The 17,300-nt window shown below is 36.7% G+C and overlaps 1 protein-coding gene across 2 annotated transcripts in view; it reads right to left on the bottom strand.

The window, feature by feature from the left end:
* Positions 1-17,300, bottom strand: part of SEPTIN14 (septin 14) — a 90,622-nt gene that overhangs the window by 55,856 nt on the left and 17,466 nt on the right. Inside the window, exons 5-6 of one of the 2 annotated variants that reach the window (XM_078439774.2) lie at positions 3,530-3,716; positions 712-873 (exon numbers count right to left, since the gene is read on the bottom strand). In XM_078439774.2, coding sequence (XP_078295900.1) covers positions 712-873; positions 3,530-3,716 — 349 coding nt within the window. The remainder of the gene's footprint in view (positions 1-711; positions 874-3,529; positions 3,717-17,300) is intronic. The other variant, XM_078439775.2, reaches the window with a different exon arrangement.

Below are 17,300 nucleotides of genomic sequence, written 5' to 3'. Positions count from 1 at the left end.
TCTTAGATATGACACCAAAGATACAAGTAACAATAACACAAATAGATAAATTGGACTTCATCAAAATTAAACCTTTTGTGTTTCAAATGATAGCAAAAAGAAAATGAGGAAATAACCAACAGCTTGGAAGAAAGTACTTGCAAGCCATATTTCTCATAAGGAACTTGTATCCAGAATATATTAAAAAAACTTACAATTCAATGATAAAAAAGACAAAACCTCAATTAAAAAATGGATGTTTTTTCCATTTTCCAATCCTTGTAAAAAGGATATAAGCAAACATTTCTCGTGGGAAGATATACTAATAACCAATATGTACACGAAGAGACCAAATATTATTAAATTTATTCATATGCTAATTCCATAACAAAAAAATCTACATAGAGAGTTGATTAGTAGTTGCTTAGCATTGGTGGCGAGGTCTGACAGGTGGGAGAAGAGAAGAAGGGAAGGGAAGGGAAGGGAAGGGAAGGGAAGGGAAGGGAAGGGAAAAGAAGGGAAAGGAAGGAAAGAGGGAGGAGAGGGGAAGGGAAGACGGGAGGGGAAGGGAAGACAAGGCAAGGTTTCCCACAATAAATTTTGGGGGGAAATGCCTTATTTAAAGTCTCTTTGTCAGATATGAGTGACAATTTATTACTAATATTGTTACTTATAAATTATATTTTTATTCCCACACAAAATAGAAATGATATTCAATAGTTAGAAGCTTACATTCATTGAGGAATTCACCTGAGCAGTAGTTTCATCATCTGTTGGGAACTGATATATCTGGATGCCATTACTAACCAATTCACTCACTATTTTACACTTGAATTTCTGTAAGTCGTTTTTAGAAATTGTATCTGCTTTGGCAATCAATGGTATAATGTTCACCTGTAAATAAAGAAGCAAATAAAATCTCACCATTGAGGATTTGTTGTTAATCTTGGAATTTTTACAGTCAAAACCTCACTCTGACAATAAATTTTTACAACTAGATAATCAGTGGCTACCATACCTTCATCACAAAATTGCTTCCCAAAATCATCAGTACTTTTGAAGATGAATCTTTTCTCAGAATTCAGGTTTAAAAGTTTCAAACTTTTTTTCTCAAACTTTCTTACACTTTCAACACATTTGGAGTTAGTAAAATGTAAGTGGTATAATGAAATAGTCTATTTAACTCATTATCGATTTGATTTCTTATTAAATTGAGTGCTAAAAGACAGAAGAGACCTTTCATCACACTATATATGAGATTTATTTTGTCCATCTACCTGTCATTCATTTGCATCACCTTCTTCATAAATTCATCTTAATCAATGTCCCATTTTCACAGATCCTTGATCTACCTACATGTCTTTGCAGATATATTTGCTTCTGTTTTCCAAAGACCATGTAAAAATAATAGACTTTTATTGTTACCATACTCTAAAGGCTGAATGTATGTATACATTTGTGTAATATCTTGCTCACAAAACTCTTCATTCATATTTTGTAAAAAGGCACTATTTCCATATTGCATATTTGAGGTTGAAATTTTACTCATAAACTTTTCTTCATAGTTCTACAACATGATCCCTCCTGTCTCCATGCATTTATATCTTAATAATTAAACTTTGCAGAAAGTAAAAATATGCAAAATTCTAAAATATGTTTTATTACTGTTAAACTAAGATATTTTATTAAATCATAGCTACATAATGTCAAGGCTTGTGATATAGTGTGAATGCATAAGAATCAGTTCTATGTATTTTGCTTTTGTTTTAGATTCTTCAAAATACATTTTAAAAAATCCTTGTACAAATCTAGGGCTTCAATATAACACTGATGTTCAAATTTTTATCTAGCTTTCAAAACTTAAATAATAGTTTCCACAGTAAAAAGCAGACAGCTACTAAGATAGATTCAAGTCTAACATAAATATCTTGGATTATACTGCTGAGAAAGCTATCCTCTAATGATAGTAAATCCTTAACACATAACAAGTGGAAATTTTCCATGCTAATTTGTTAGGTGTTCAGATTTGAGGAATGAAAGTCACTTATTGCAGAAGGGAACTGAGCAACCTAGAAGACAACAGACACATAGGCACGGTTATCCACCCCTTTATGTAATGTCCTTGCAGAAAAAAATAGCAATTTTCTATATCTGGAAATTCTTTGATGATAACAGCTACCCATAAGATTAAAAATAAAACTTTGTGCCTCAGGCTATTGAATACACTAATAATAAAGAAATTAGGTCAGCTCTTGATTTTAAGTAAAAATCTAACTTCTTCCAACAACTTGGTGACATATATGATTAGGTACAAAATTTCTTTCTAGTTTGAAGCAAAAGTCAGGCCTTCTTTGATAAAAAGAAACCAAATTTTAAAAGTTATTCTCTCTTCAACTTCATAAAGTACAGAAAAGAATCTCATGAAATAGAAGTTTCTTTCATATGTATATTTACCTTCTATTGGAAAAAATATACTTGAACATATTGCATTCTGAATCCCTCTGATAGGATCACTAGCCAGGATCATAAAAACTTCATGTTTCACACAATCAATGGTGTCAAGTAAATGTTAATGGGATTGTTTTATAGTACAATAGAATAAATTCAAATTTACAAATACAGGCAAATTACCACAATCTGTATGATCTTTAATCACAAAAAAAAACCTGTAAGTTTTTTAAAAATATTTTTTAACCTGTATCTTATTTTCCTAACAGATACTTAATTAAATTTATCTGTAAAGCAAACTAAGGTTGAAATTTATCAAATGCTATTATGGGCTGAATGTATCATTCCTCCCTTAATGCATATGTTGAGTTCCTAACACCCAATATCTCAGAACAAGACTGTATTTGGAGAATCTTGAAAGAGGTGATTAAGTTAAAATAAAGCATTAGAATAGGGGCTAATACAATGTAACTGGTATCCTTAAAAGAAGAGGAAACATAGACATACAACAAAAAGACATCAGATACGTGCACAGAGTACAGATCATGTGAAGATACAGTGGGAAGGTGATGGTCTACCACTCAATAAAAAAGATTGCAGAAGAAAACAATGTTGGCAGCATCTTCATCATGGACTTCTACTTTCCATTACTGTGAGAAAATTAACTTCTGTTGTTTAAACTACTAAGTTTGTGGCATGTTGTAATGCTATCCCTTTTAACATTTTAAACATATTTTAAATATATTAAACATATTAAAAAATAATAAATTCTTGGGGCGCCTGGGTGGCGCAGTCGGTTAAGTGTCCGACTTCAGCCAGGTCATGATCTCGCGGTCCATGAGTTCGAGCCCCGCGTCAGGCTCTGGGCTGATGGCTCGGAGCCTGGAGCCTGTTTCCGATTCTGTGTCTCCCTCTCTCTCTGCCCCTCCCCCGTTCATGCTCTGTCTCTCTCTGTCCCAAAAATAAATAAAAAACGTTGAAAATAATAATAATAATAATAATAATAATAATAATAAATTCTTGTATCCAAATACCTTCAAATTATATATTATCATAAAATAATTATCAAATCCTGACAGGTTAATAGATTTACCTAACACACCTTATTGTCAATGTTCTTCATAGTTAATAGATCAATGGACTTCAAAGAATGTCCTGTAGGTGAAATGAAGTAAAGGCACACATGTATACGGGAATCATGGTAGTCAATGAAGGAACGTTTAATTTTCAATTCTTCTTGAAGATAGGCCTCAAATTGAGCATCTACATATTCAACTATAGGTTGGTAGCTGGGGAAAAAAAGGTTATTTCAACATATTAGTATAAAAGATTAATAACATCTATAGTCTGTCTTTTCACCACTTAATAAATAGCTAATATGGGGGAGCTTGGGAAGATGACATAGTAGGAGGACCCTGAGCTCACTACATCCCATGTTTACAAATAGATATCATCTACATCCAAGTCAATAAACCAGAGAGTGATCCAAAGATTGGCAGAACAAACTCCACAACTAAATACAGAGAAGAGGCTGCATCTGAAAGGTTAGGCAGGCCAGAGTGATGGAGGGAGACTTCCCACAGGAGGAAGGGAGCTGCATATGCAGAAGGGTAGATAAATAGGCCCTTGCACCAGGGAGTTCACACAGAGAAGACAAATCCCCATAAAGTTCGGCTTTAAAAACCAGAGGGGTTGAATTCTTGAGTTTGTGTAACCAGTGGAACTTGGAACCTGGACCTTTAACTGCTGGCTGGCTCAGCACTGGGCGAGCCCAGAGGGCTAGTGATAGCTGTGTCATTGCCTGTAAAGAGACAGCAGCCTGTGCATAGAAGCAACATAAAAAATGGCAATTTATACACCAGGGGCAAACAGGAGACACAGCTGTTTATATTTATTCAGAGCATGTTAGGGGACTTCACCAAAGACAAAGGAGATGGCAGGTGCCACTTGCCTTCCCCAGCCCCCAACATAAACATAGGGCCATCTGCAGGAGGCCAGGCTGCACAGACACTAGCTAAATAACTTGCTAGCAATGTGCCATGCCCACAAGTTCTCCTGAGGACACTCACACTCCAAGCCTGCTAGCCTCAGCCCTGGGCCCAGGGAAAATTTTGTCAAGCTGCATACAAGCCCTGCCCAGCTACTGGGTGCACATCCACCACGGCACACCTGACCAAGCCATGTCCAAATATCACCATATGCTGTGCCCAGTCTCACACAACTTCCCACCCTAATGCCCAGCCCCCCAATGCCCCAGCACTTTGAGGGATCCAGCATAGGACTAGTGGCACCAGGCAAATTTGCTAAAACTGCCGCCCCACCCCCAAGTTCCCCAGCAGGCAGAACCCTTAAGAGCTGCCCTGTCTCGGTCCCACTAATGCCACAGAGAATAAATACAGTCCACAATAGGCAGAGAGTCAGTGCAGATGACTGAACTGAAATGAAGAGTTGTTCACACACAAAAGCAGGATGTAAGCAACACACAAAGGATAATTCTCCCGAAGTACCAGGTTCTGGTGCATAGGAGACACTGCACAGCAAACCACTCCGGGACCTCTTCTTCATAAAGTCACTACTTTCAAGAGCAGAAGACATAACTGACATTCTTAACACACACAAACAGACACAGAGAGGCAGACAAAATCAGGAGACAAATAAATTTACCCAACTGAAAGAATAGGACAAGGCAACAGCAAAATCAAAGTGGGACAGATAAAAAGAACATGCCTGATAGAGAATTTAAAGTAATGATCACGAGGATTCACTGGAATTGAGAAAAGAGTACAATACATGAGTAAAACTCTTAACAAAGATATAAGGAACAAAGAGAAGAAATAAAGGACACAATAAACTAAATAAGAAACATGCTTAATGGAATGAACAGCAGGATGAAAGAAGCAGAGGAACAAATTAGTGACCTAGAAGATAGAGTAATGGAAAGTAACCAAGCTGAACAAAAGAGAGAAAAAGAATTATGCAAAAGGAGAATAGACTCACGAAACTCAGTGACTCCACCAAACATAATAACATCCACAGTATAGAATTCCAAAAGCAGAAGAGACAAAGGGAGGCAGAAAATTTATTTGAAGAAATAATAGTTGAAAGCTCCCCTAATGTGGGGAAAAAAATACACCTCTCCAGATCAAAGAGGCACAGAGAACTGTCATGAAAATCAACAAAACCAGACCAGAAGCAAAACCTATTGTAATTAAATTGGCAAAATACAATGATAAAGAACAAATTTAAAGAAGCAAGACAAAAGAAAACAGTAACTAACAAGAAAAAGTCCATAAGACTAGCAGGAAATTTTCCAGCAGAAACTTTACAAGCCAGAAGGGAGTGGCATGATACATTCAAAGTGCTGAATGGGTAAAATCCGCAGCCAAGAATGGATCATAAAAGGTGGAAAAGACAAGAAAGGGTCAGAAAAAAATCTCCAGACACAATGACAAGTAATAAAATGGCACTAAATACTTATCTATCAATAATTACTTTGAAAGTAAATGGATTAAATGCTCCAATCAAGAGACATAGAGTGTGAGAGTGTATTTAAAAAAAAAAAAGACTCATCTATATGCTGCCTACAAGAGATTCATTTTATACCTAAAGTCACCTGCAGACTGAAAATGAGGGGAGAAAGAAATATTTATCATGCAGATGGATGTCAAAAGAAAGTCAGAGTAGTAATACTTACATTGGACACACTAGATTTTAAAACATACTGTAACAAGACACAAGAAAGGGCACTATATAATCATAAAAGGTATAATCCAACAAGGAGATGTAACAATTATAAATATTTATGCACCTGACATGGTAACACTCAAATATATATGTGTAATAAACATAAAGGAACTAATCAATAATAATACCAAAATCATAGCAGACTTAAACACTCCACTTACCAATGGACAGATCATGTAAACAGAAAATCAATAAGGAAACAATGGCTTTGAATGACACACTGGACCAGATGGACTTCACAGATATATTCAGAACATGCCATTTTAAAATAGCAGGATACACATTCTTGTCAAGTGAACATGGAACATTCTCCAGAATAGGTCACATATTAGGTCAGAAATCGGGCCTCAACAAATACAAAAGCATTGAAATCATACATTGCATCTTTTCTGACCACAACACTATAAAATGTGAAGTCAACCCAACAAAAAAAATCTGGAAAGAGCCCAAATACATGGAGGATAAACAACATGCTACTAAATAATGAATGGATGAAACAGGAAATCAAAGAGTAAAGAAAGAAATACATGGGAACAAATGAAAATGAAAACACCATGGTCCAAAATTTTGGGATGCAGCAAAAGCAGTCCTAAGAGGAAAGTATATGGCAATATAAGGCTACCTTAAGAAGCAAGAAAAATCTCAAATAAACAACCAAACCTTACACCTAAAGGAGCTAGCCAAAGGACAACAAATGAATCCTAAAGCCAGAAGTAGGGAAATACTAAAGATTAGAACAAAAATAAATGATATACAAACTTAAAAAATTTTAAACAGATCAATGAAACCAGGAGCTGGTTCATTGAAAAATTTAATAAAATTGATAAACCCCTAGCCAGACCTATCATAAAGAAAAGAGAAAGGACCCAAATAAAATCACAAATGAAAAGGAAGAAATAACAACCAACACCACATAAATACAATAATCAGAGAATACTATGAAACATTATATGCCAACAAATTGGACAACCTGGAAGAAATGTATAAATTACTAGAAACATATAATCTACCACCACTGAAACAGGAAAGAATAGAAAATTTGAACAGACATATAACCAGCAAAGAAATTGCAACAGTAATCAGAAAACTCCCAGCAAACTAAACTTCAGGGCCAAATGGGTTCCCAGGAGAATTCTACCAAACATTTAAAGAGTTAGTACCTATTCTTCTCGAACTATTCCAAAAATATAACAGAAAGGAAAACCTCCAAACTCATTCTCTGAGGCCAACATTAGCCTGATACCAAAATCAAATAAAGACTCCACTAAAGAAGAAAACTACAAGGGAGGGGCCAAGACAGCAGAAGAGCATGGAAGGTTTTTTTTTTGTCTCTCATCTCTTAAATGCAGCCAGATCAACACTAAACCTTCTTGCACACCTAGAAAACTGATTTGAGGATTAACACAACAATATGCACAACCTGAACCATAGAACTCAGCAGGTATGTGGTGCAGAGAGGTGAACTGGGGTAGAGAAAAGCTGCAGAGAGCAGGGAGCTGTTTTTGCTTGTGGAGAGATGAAAATGGGGGCAGGAGGAGAGTATGGGCAAAGCACACCTGGAAAGTAGCTGGAGAGAAAAAGGGAGAGTGGAAACAGCCACAAGGGACTGAAAAAAAAGGGAGAAAGGAGAAAATAGAGGGTTTAAATTCCATTAAGACTCTATAAACAGGGGGAGCACAGAGTCTGAAACTCTGTAGGTCGATACCTGGTGGTGCTCTGGGGGGAAAGACAAATCCCTAGGAGCAGAAAGAGAGGTCCAAGGGGTCCTTGGGCCACACAGGGAGAGGCAGTTCCCTGCTGGGAGGACATTTGCAGCAGTGCAGCTTCCACAAAGAAAAAGGTCCCAGTGGACCCAAAGAATGGCCACATTTGCCGGTGTTGGAGCAAGGACATTAAGGGTGAAGTCTGGTGCCAGATGTGTGTTGTGATTTGCCATAATCCTTGAAACACTGTTGCTACATGATCACATGAACTTATTCTGGGGCGGGCTGGCACCTGGCCACAGTTGCTGGGCAGAGGCAGTGGCACAGGCTCATGAACATTCCTGGGGACAGACCAGCACCTGGCCATTGCTCAGCAAGACCCTCCCCCAGAGGGTCAGAGTGAGTCAAAGCTGCAGTCCCTCAGAAGTGAGGGGTTGGGAAACAGACCCATTGAGATAAAACTCAGGATGGAGGTGCCACCTGGCAGCCTGATGGCTTTGTCACAGACAGTGTAGAAGCAGGTGGTGGATGGAAGCCAGAGACAAAGGAGACGTGCTTGATTGCAGGTTGGGGAGAGCACAGAGTTCTGGTAAGAGACACTGGGTAGCTGGGTGACTCCATTTTCACCCTCTGGCATATTCACATACATACCCACAAGTGCCACAACAATCCACCCCAGTAAGCTAAGCAACGCCATCTAGTGGAGAACGGAGCCATTACATTAAGCCCTGCACAACTGGGCCAACTGCCCTCTTGAGGAACAGAAGTCTCTCCACCTGCTTAGTTTACAGACTATAAAGTGCTTCATAGTTTGTCCTCTAGGGGAAACCGGATGTAATTTCAATTGTACTTGATTCTGTTCACTGGTTCATCTATTCAATTTCTTTTTCTTTTTCTTTTCTTTCTTATTCTTGTATATAGAAAGAGACACTATTTTTATTTTCCATATTTTTAAAAAGACTTTTAATTTTTTCCTACTATATTTTTTACCTTTTTGTAAATTTTTTAAATTCTATTTTACTTCCATCATTTCACTTTATTTATTTTATTGTATCCATTTTTTCAAAATTTCAACCTATTTCCTTTTTTTGTCCTCTTTTTTCTTTTCTTTTTTTTCCCCTTTTTTCTCTGATCTATCAAGTATTTTTCAACAAGACCAAAACATACGTAGGATCTATCATCCTTTATTTGATTTCTTTGTGTTGTTTTTAATTTTTTAATTTTAATTTTAATTTTTTTAATTTATTAATTCCTTTTTTCCTTCAAAATGATGAAAGGAAGAAATTTACCCCAAAAGAAAGAACAGGAATAAACGACAGCCAGGGACTTCATCAACACACATGCAAGCAAGATGTCTGAAACAGAGTTTAGAATCACGATAATAAAAATACTATCTGGGGTTTAAAACAGACTAGAATCCCTTTCTGTGGAAAAAAAAAAGAAGTAAAATCTAGTCAGGATGAAAATAAAATTATACTGCTATAACTGAGCTGTAATCTCGAATGGACACCACAGTGGCAAGGATGGATGAAACAAAGGAGCGAATCAGCAATACAGAGGACAAACTTATGGAGAATACTGAAACAGAAAAAAAGAGGGAGACTAATGCAAATGAGAACGAAATAAGAATTAGAGATCTCAGTGACTCATTAAAAATGAGTAACATCAGACTCATAAGGGCTCCAGAAGATGAAGAGAGAGAAATAGGGGTAGAAGGTTTACATGAGCAAATCATAGCAGAAAACTTTTTAACTTGGGGAAAGACATACACATGAAAATCCAGGAAGCACAGAGAACTCCCATTAGATTCAACAAAAACTGACCATCAACAAGGCATGTCATAGTCAAATTCACAAAATACTCAGGCAAGGAGAGAATCATGAAAGCAGCAAGGGAAAAAAAGTCCTTAACCTACAAGGGAAGACATATCAGGTTTGCAGCAGACCTATCCACAGAAACTTGGCAGGCCAGAAAGGAGTGGCAGTATATATTCGATGTGCTAAATCAGAAAAACATGCAGCCAAGAATTCTTTATCCAGCAAGGCTGTCATTCAAAATAGAAGGAGAGATAAAAATTTTCCCAGACAAACAAAAATTAGAGTTTGTGACCATTAAACCAGCCTGGCCAGAAATTTTAAGGGGGACTCTCTGAGGGGAGAAAAAAATGAAAAAAAAATTACCAAAAGCAGCAAATACTAGAAATGACCAGAGAATACCACCAGGAACATCAACTCTACAGGCAAAATAATGGTATAAATTCATATCTTTCAGTACTCACTCTAAATGTCAATGGACTCAATGCTCCAATCAAAAGACATAGGGTAACAGAATGGATAAGAAAACAATATCCATCTATATGTTGTTTACAAGATACCCATGTTAGACCTAAAAACAGCTTCAGATTGAAAATAAGGGGATGGAGAACCATCTATCATGCTAATGGTCAACAAAAGAAATCTGGAGTGGCCATACTTATATCAGGCAATCTAGATTTTAAAACAAAGACTGTAACATGAGGGGCGCCTGGGTGGCTCAGTCGGTTAAGCGTCTGCCTTCAGCTCAGGTCACGATCTCGCGGTCTGTGAGTTCGAGCCCCACGTTGGGCTCTGGGCTGATGGCTCAGAGCCTGGAGCCTGTTTCAGATTCTGTGTCTCCTTCTCTCTCTTCCCCTCCCCCATTCATGCTCTGTCTCTCTCTGTCTCAAAAATAAATAAACGTTTAAAAAAAAAGATTGTAACATGAGATGAAGAAGGGCATTATATCATAATTAATGGGTCTATCCACCAAGAAGACCTATCAATTGTAAACATTTATGCTCCAAATGTGAAAGCATCCAAATATATAAATCAATTATTCACAAACATAAAGAAACTCATTGATAATAATACCATAATCGTAGGGGACTTCACACCACACTTACAGCAATGGACAGATCATCTAAACAGAAAATCAACAAGGAAACAATGAATGACATTGTTTGGCTTTGAATGACACACTGAACCAGATGGACTTAACAGATATATACAGAACATTTCATCCTACAGCAGTGAAATACAAATTATTCTCCAGTGCACATGGAACATTCTCCAGAATAGGTCACATACTGGGAGACAAAGCAGCCCTCAACAAGTACAAAGAGATCAAGATCATACCGTGCATATTTTCAGACCACAATGCTATGAAACTTGAAATCACCCACAGGAAAAAATTTGGGAAGATAGCAAATACTTGGAGACTAAAGAACATCCTACTAAAGAATGAATGGGCTAACCAAGAAGTCAAAGAGGGAATTAAAAAGTACATGGAAGCCAATGAAAATGATAACACCACAGCCTCAAACATCTGGGATGTAGCAATGGCTGTCATAAGAGGGAAGTATATAGCAATCCAGGCCTTCCAAAAAGAAGGAAGAAAGGTCTCAGATACATAACCTAACCTTACACCAGAAGAGCTGGAAAAAGAACAGCAAATAAAACCTAAAACCAGCAGAAGACAAGAAAAAAAAGATTAGAACATAAATCAATGCTATCAAAACCAAAGAAACAAACTAAAAAAAAACAACAACAATAGAACATATAAATAAAACCAGGAGCTGGTTCTTTGAAAGAATTAACACAACTGATAACCCCCTAGCCAGTTCAACCCCAAAAAAATGAGAAGGAAAAGACCCAAATAAATAAAATCAAGAATGAAAGAGATCACAACCAACTCTGCAGAAATACAAACAATAATAAGATAATATTATCAGCAATTATACACCAATAAAATGGGCAATCTGGAAGAAATGGACAAATTCCTACCAAAACTAAAACAGGAAGAAAGAGAAAATTTGAACAGACCCATAACCAGCAAAGAAATCAAAATAATATTCAAAAATCTCCCAACAAAGAAGAGTGCAGGACAGAATGGCTTTCCAGGGGAATTCTACCAAACATTTAAAGAAGAATTAACACCTATTCTTTTGAAGCTGTTCCAAAAAAATAGAAATGAAAGGAAATCTTCCAAACTCATTCTATGAAGCCAGAATTAAATTCATTCCAAAACCAGACAGAGCCCCCATTAAAAAGGACAACTACAGACCAATTTCCCTGATGAACATGGATGCAAAAATCCTCAACAAGATACTAGCCAACCGGATCCAACAATACATTAAAAGAATTATTCACCACGACCAAGTGGGGTTTATACATGGGATGCAGGGCTGGTTCAATATCCACAAAACAATAAATATGATACATCACATCAATTTTTAAAAAAAGGACAAGAAGCACATGATCCTTTCAATATATCCAGATAAAGCATTTGACAAAATATAGCATTCTTTCTTGATAAAAAAACCCTCAAGAAAATAGGGATAGAAGTATCATACCTCAAGATCATAAAAGCCATGTATGAAAGATCCATGGCTAATATCATCCTAATGGGGAAAAACTGACAGCTTTCCCCTAAGGTCAGGAACAAGACAGGGATGTCCACTCTTACCACTGTTATTCAACATAATATTGGAAGTCTTAGTCTCAGCAATCAGACAACACAAAGGAATTAAAGGCATCCAGATCAGCCAGGAGGAAGCCAAATTTTCACTCTTAACAGATGACATGCTACTCTATATGGAAAACCCAAAAGATTCCACCAAAAACTGCTTGAACTGATCCACGAATTCAGCAAAATTGCAGGATATAAAATCAATGCACAGAAATCGGTTGCATTCCTATACACCAACAATGAAGGAACAGAGAAATCAAGGAATCTATCCCATTAACAATTGCATCAAAACCATAAAATACCTAGGAATAAACCTAACCAAAGAGATGAAAAATCTATGCACTGAAAACTATCGAAAGCTTATGAAAGAAATTGAAGAAGACACAAAAAAATGGAAAAAGATTCCATGCTCCTGGATAGGGAGAATAAACGTTGTTAAAATGTTGATACTACCCAAAGCAATCTACATAGTCAATGCAATATCTATCAAAATAACACCAGCATTCTTCACAGAGTTAGAGCAAACAATCCTAAAATTTGTATGGAACCAGAATAGACCCTGGATAGCCAAAGCAATCTTGAAAAATAAAACCGAAGCTGGAGGCATCACACTCCAGGACTTGAAGATGTATTACAAAGCTGTAATCGTCAAGACAGTATGGTACTGATACAAGAACAGACACTCCGATCAATGGAACAGAATAGAGAACCCAGAAATGGACCCACAAACGTATGGCCAACTAATCTTTGACAAAGCAGGATAGAATATCCATTGGGATAAAGACAGTCTCTTCAGCAAGTGGTGCTGGGTAAACTGGACAGCAACATACAGAAAAATAAATCTGGACCACTTTCTTACATCCTACATAAAAATAAATTCAAAATGGATGAAAGACCTAAACGTAAGAGAGAAAGCCATCAAAATCCTCGAGGGAAAAGCAGGCAAAAACCTCTTTAACCTTGGTCACAGCAACTTCTTACTCAGCATGTCTCCAGAGGCTAGGGAAAGAAAAGGAAAACTGAACTACTGGGACCTCATCAAAATAAAAAGCTTTTGCACAGCAAAGGAAACCATCAGCAAACCTAAAATGCAACCAACAGAACGGGAGAAGATATTATCAAATGACATATCAGGTAAAGGGTTAGTATCCAAAATCTATAAAGAACTTACAAACTCAGCACTCAAAAAATTCAAATAATCCAGAGAATAAATGGGTAAAAGACATAAATAGACACTTCTCCAAAGAAGACATCCAGATGACCAGCTAACACATGAAAAGATACTCAACATCACTCATTATCAGAGAAATACAAATCAAAACCACAATTAGATACCACCTCACACCTGTCAGAATGGCTAACATTAACAACTCAGGCAAAAACAGATGTTGGCGAGGATGCAGAGAAAGAGGATCTCTTTTGCATTGCTGGTGGGAATGCAAGCTGGTGCAGCCACTCAGGAAAACAGTATGGAGGTTCCTCAAATAGTTAAAAATAGAACTACTCTATGACCGAGCAACTGCACTACTAGGTATTTATCCAAGGGATACAGATGTGATGTTTCGAAGGGGCACATGCACCCCAATGTTTATAGCAGCACCATCGACAATAGCCAAAGTATGGAAAGAGCCCAAATGTCCATGGACGGATGAATGGATAAAGAAGATAGATAGATAGATAGATAGATAGATAGATACACACATACACACACACACACACACACACACACACACACACACACACACAATGGAGTATTACTTGGCAATCAAAAAGAATGAAACCTTGCCATTTGCAACTACATGGATGGAATTAGAGGATATTATGCTAAGTGAAATTAGTCAGAGAAAGACAAATATCATATGACTTCCCTCATATAAGGAATTTGAGACACAAAACAGATGAACATAAGGGAAGTGAAGCAAAAATAATATAAAAACAGGAAGGGGCCAAAATAGGGGGTTTCTGGAGGGGTTGTGTGAGGGGGGGATGGGCTAAATGGGTAAGGAGCATTAAGGAATCTACTTCTGAAATTATTATTTTACTATATGCTAACTAACTTGGATGTAAATTTAAAAATTAATTAATTAATTTAAACAATAAAATAAATGTTAAAAAGTGAATAATCTACATTTACTATATATTCACCTTTCTAGTGAGATTTATTCTTTCACGTGTTTTCTTGTTGTTAGTTAACACCCTTTCTTTTCAACTTAAAAAAAATCCCATTAATACTTCCTGTAAGGCTGGTTTAGTGCTGATAAACTCCAGCTTTTCTTGCCTGGAAAACTGTTTCTCTCTCCTTCAATTCAGAATATATTCTTGGTTAGGAGTTTTTTTCAGTATTTTGAATATGTCATTCCACTTTCCTCTGACCTGCAAATTTTGTGCTGAAAAATCTATTAGTCTTATGGGGATTCTCTTTTACCCCAAAAGTTGTTTTTCTCTAGCATAATGTATAAACCTGTCAAATCACTATGTTGTGCACCTGACACTAATGTAACATTGTGTTTCAACTATGCTTCAATAAAAAAGTTGTTTTCCTTTAAAAAAAAAAAAAAAGAACTACAGGGAAATATCCCTGATGAATAAGGCTACAAAAATTCTCAACAAAATATTAGCAGAAAGAATTCAACAATACATTAAAAAATCATTCACCATGATCAAGTGGGATTTATACCTGGGTTGCAAGGGTGATCCAATATTCACAAATCAAAGAATGTGATACATCACATAAATAGGACAAAGGATAAGAACCGTATGATCACTTCAATAGACAAAGAAAAACCATCTGACAAAGTACAACATCCATTCATGATAAAAACCCTCAACAAAGCAGGTTTGGAGGAAGCTTACCTCAACATAGTAAAGGCCTTATATGGAAAACGCACAGTGAATATCAAAGGCGATATTTAAAAATGGAGAGGTTATCCTCTAAGGACAGGAAAAATACAAAGATGTCCATCCCCAAACTTTTTTCAACATAGTACTAGAAGTCTTAACCATAGCAATTAGACAACAAAAAGAAATAAAAGGCATACAAATTAGGAAGAAGTAAAACTTTCAGTATTGGAAGATAACATGATGGTATATAGAAAACTCATAAGACTCCATTAAAAAACTGCACAAACTGATAAATGAATTTAGTAAAGTTGCAGAATACAAAGTCAATACATAAATCTGTTGCATTTCTAGATAGCCCCAATGAAGCTATCATTACAGAACAGAAAGAGAAACTAAGGACTCAATCCCATGTACAATTGCACCAAACACAATAAGATAGCTAGTAAGAGACCTAAACAAAGAGGTGAAAGACCTGTATTCTGAAAACTATTTAAACACTGATGAAAGAAATTGAAGATGACACCAAGAAATGGAAAGATATGTCATGCTCATGGATCAAAAGAACAAATATTGCTAAATGTCTATACTACCCAAAGCAAGTTACACATTTAACTAAATCCCTAAAAAAAATACCAACAGCATTTTTCACAGAACTAAAACAAACAATTCTAAATTTTATATGGAACCATAAAAGACCCCAAATTCCCAAAGCAATCTTGAAAAAGAAAAGCAGGGCCACTTGGGTGGCTCAGTCAGTGAAGCATCTGACTCTTGAGTTCAGATCAGGTCATGATCTCATGGTCATGGGATTGAGCCCTGCATCAGGCTGTGAGCTGACAGCACAGAGCCTACTTGGGAGTCTCTCTCTCCCTCTCTCTCTGCCCCTCACCCACTTCTGTATACGTGCTCTCTCTCTCACTCACTCACTCTCTCTCTCAAAATAAATAAATAAACATAAAAAGAGAAAGAAAAGCTGGAGGCATCACAACTCCACATTTCAAGTTATATTACAAAGCTGTAGTAATCAAAACAATATGGTACTGGTACAAATATAGATATATAGATCAATAGAACAGAATAGAAAACCCAGTAATAAACCCACATCTATATAGTCAATTAATCTTTGACAAAGCAGGAAAGAATATCTGATGGGAAAAGGACAGTCCCTTCAACAAATGGTATTGGGAAAACGGCTCAGCTACACGAAAGAGAAAGAAACTGGACCATTTTCTTACACCATACATAAAAACAAATTTAAAATGGATTAAAGACTTAAATTCGAGTCCTAAAACAATAAAAATCATAGACGTGAACACAGGAAGTAACCTCTTTGACATCAGCTGCAGCAACCTTTTTTTCAGTAAGCCCCCTGAGGCAAGGGAAACAAAATAAAAAATAAACCATTGCAACTACATGAGAATAAAAAGCTTCTGCCCACCAAAGGAAACAGACAACAAAACCAAAAGGCAACCTGTGGAATGGGAAAAGATAGTTGCAAATTACATATGTGATAAAGGGTTAGTATCCAAACTGTATAAAGAACTTATAAAATGCAACATCCAAAAAACAAATAATCTAATTTTAAAATGGGCAGAAGGGGTGGGGCACCTGGGTGGCTCAGTAGGTTAAGCGTCTGACTTCAGCTCAGGTCATGATCTCACAGTTTGTAGGTTCGAGTCTTGCATCAGGCTCTGTTCTGACAGGTCAGAGCCTGGAGCCTACTTTGGATTCTGTGTCTCCCTCTCTCTCTCTGGCCCTCACCTGCTCACACTCTGTCTCTCTCTCTCTTTCAAAACTAAATAAACATTTTTTAAAAATTAAAAATGGGAAGAAGACATAGACATTTCTTCAAAGAAGACATCCAGATGGTCAACAGACACATGAAAAGATGTTCATCATCACTTACCATCAGGGAAATGCAAATCAAAACTACAATGCGGTATCACCTCACACCTGTCAGAAAGGCTAAAATTAACAACACAAGAAACAACAGGTGTTGGCAAAGATGTAGAGTAAAAGAACACTCATGCACTGTTGGTGCAAATGCAAACTGAGGCAGCCACTCTGGAAAACAATATGAAGTTTTGTTTGTCAAAAAGT

This window comes from Panthera onca, chromosome E3 (genome assembly GCF_046562875.1).
Source record: "Panthera onca isolate mPanOnc1 chromosome E3, mPanOnc1 haplotype 2, whole genome shotgun sequence".
Classification (NCBI taxonomy): domain Eukaryota; kingdom Metazoa; phylum Chordata; class Mammalia; order Carnivora; family Felidae; genus Panthera; species Panthera onca.
The sequence above is the reverse complement of the archived record's forward strand: the minus strand, read 5'-3'. Positions and strand labels throughout refer to the sequence as shown.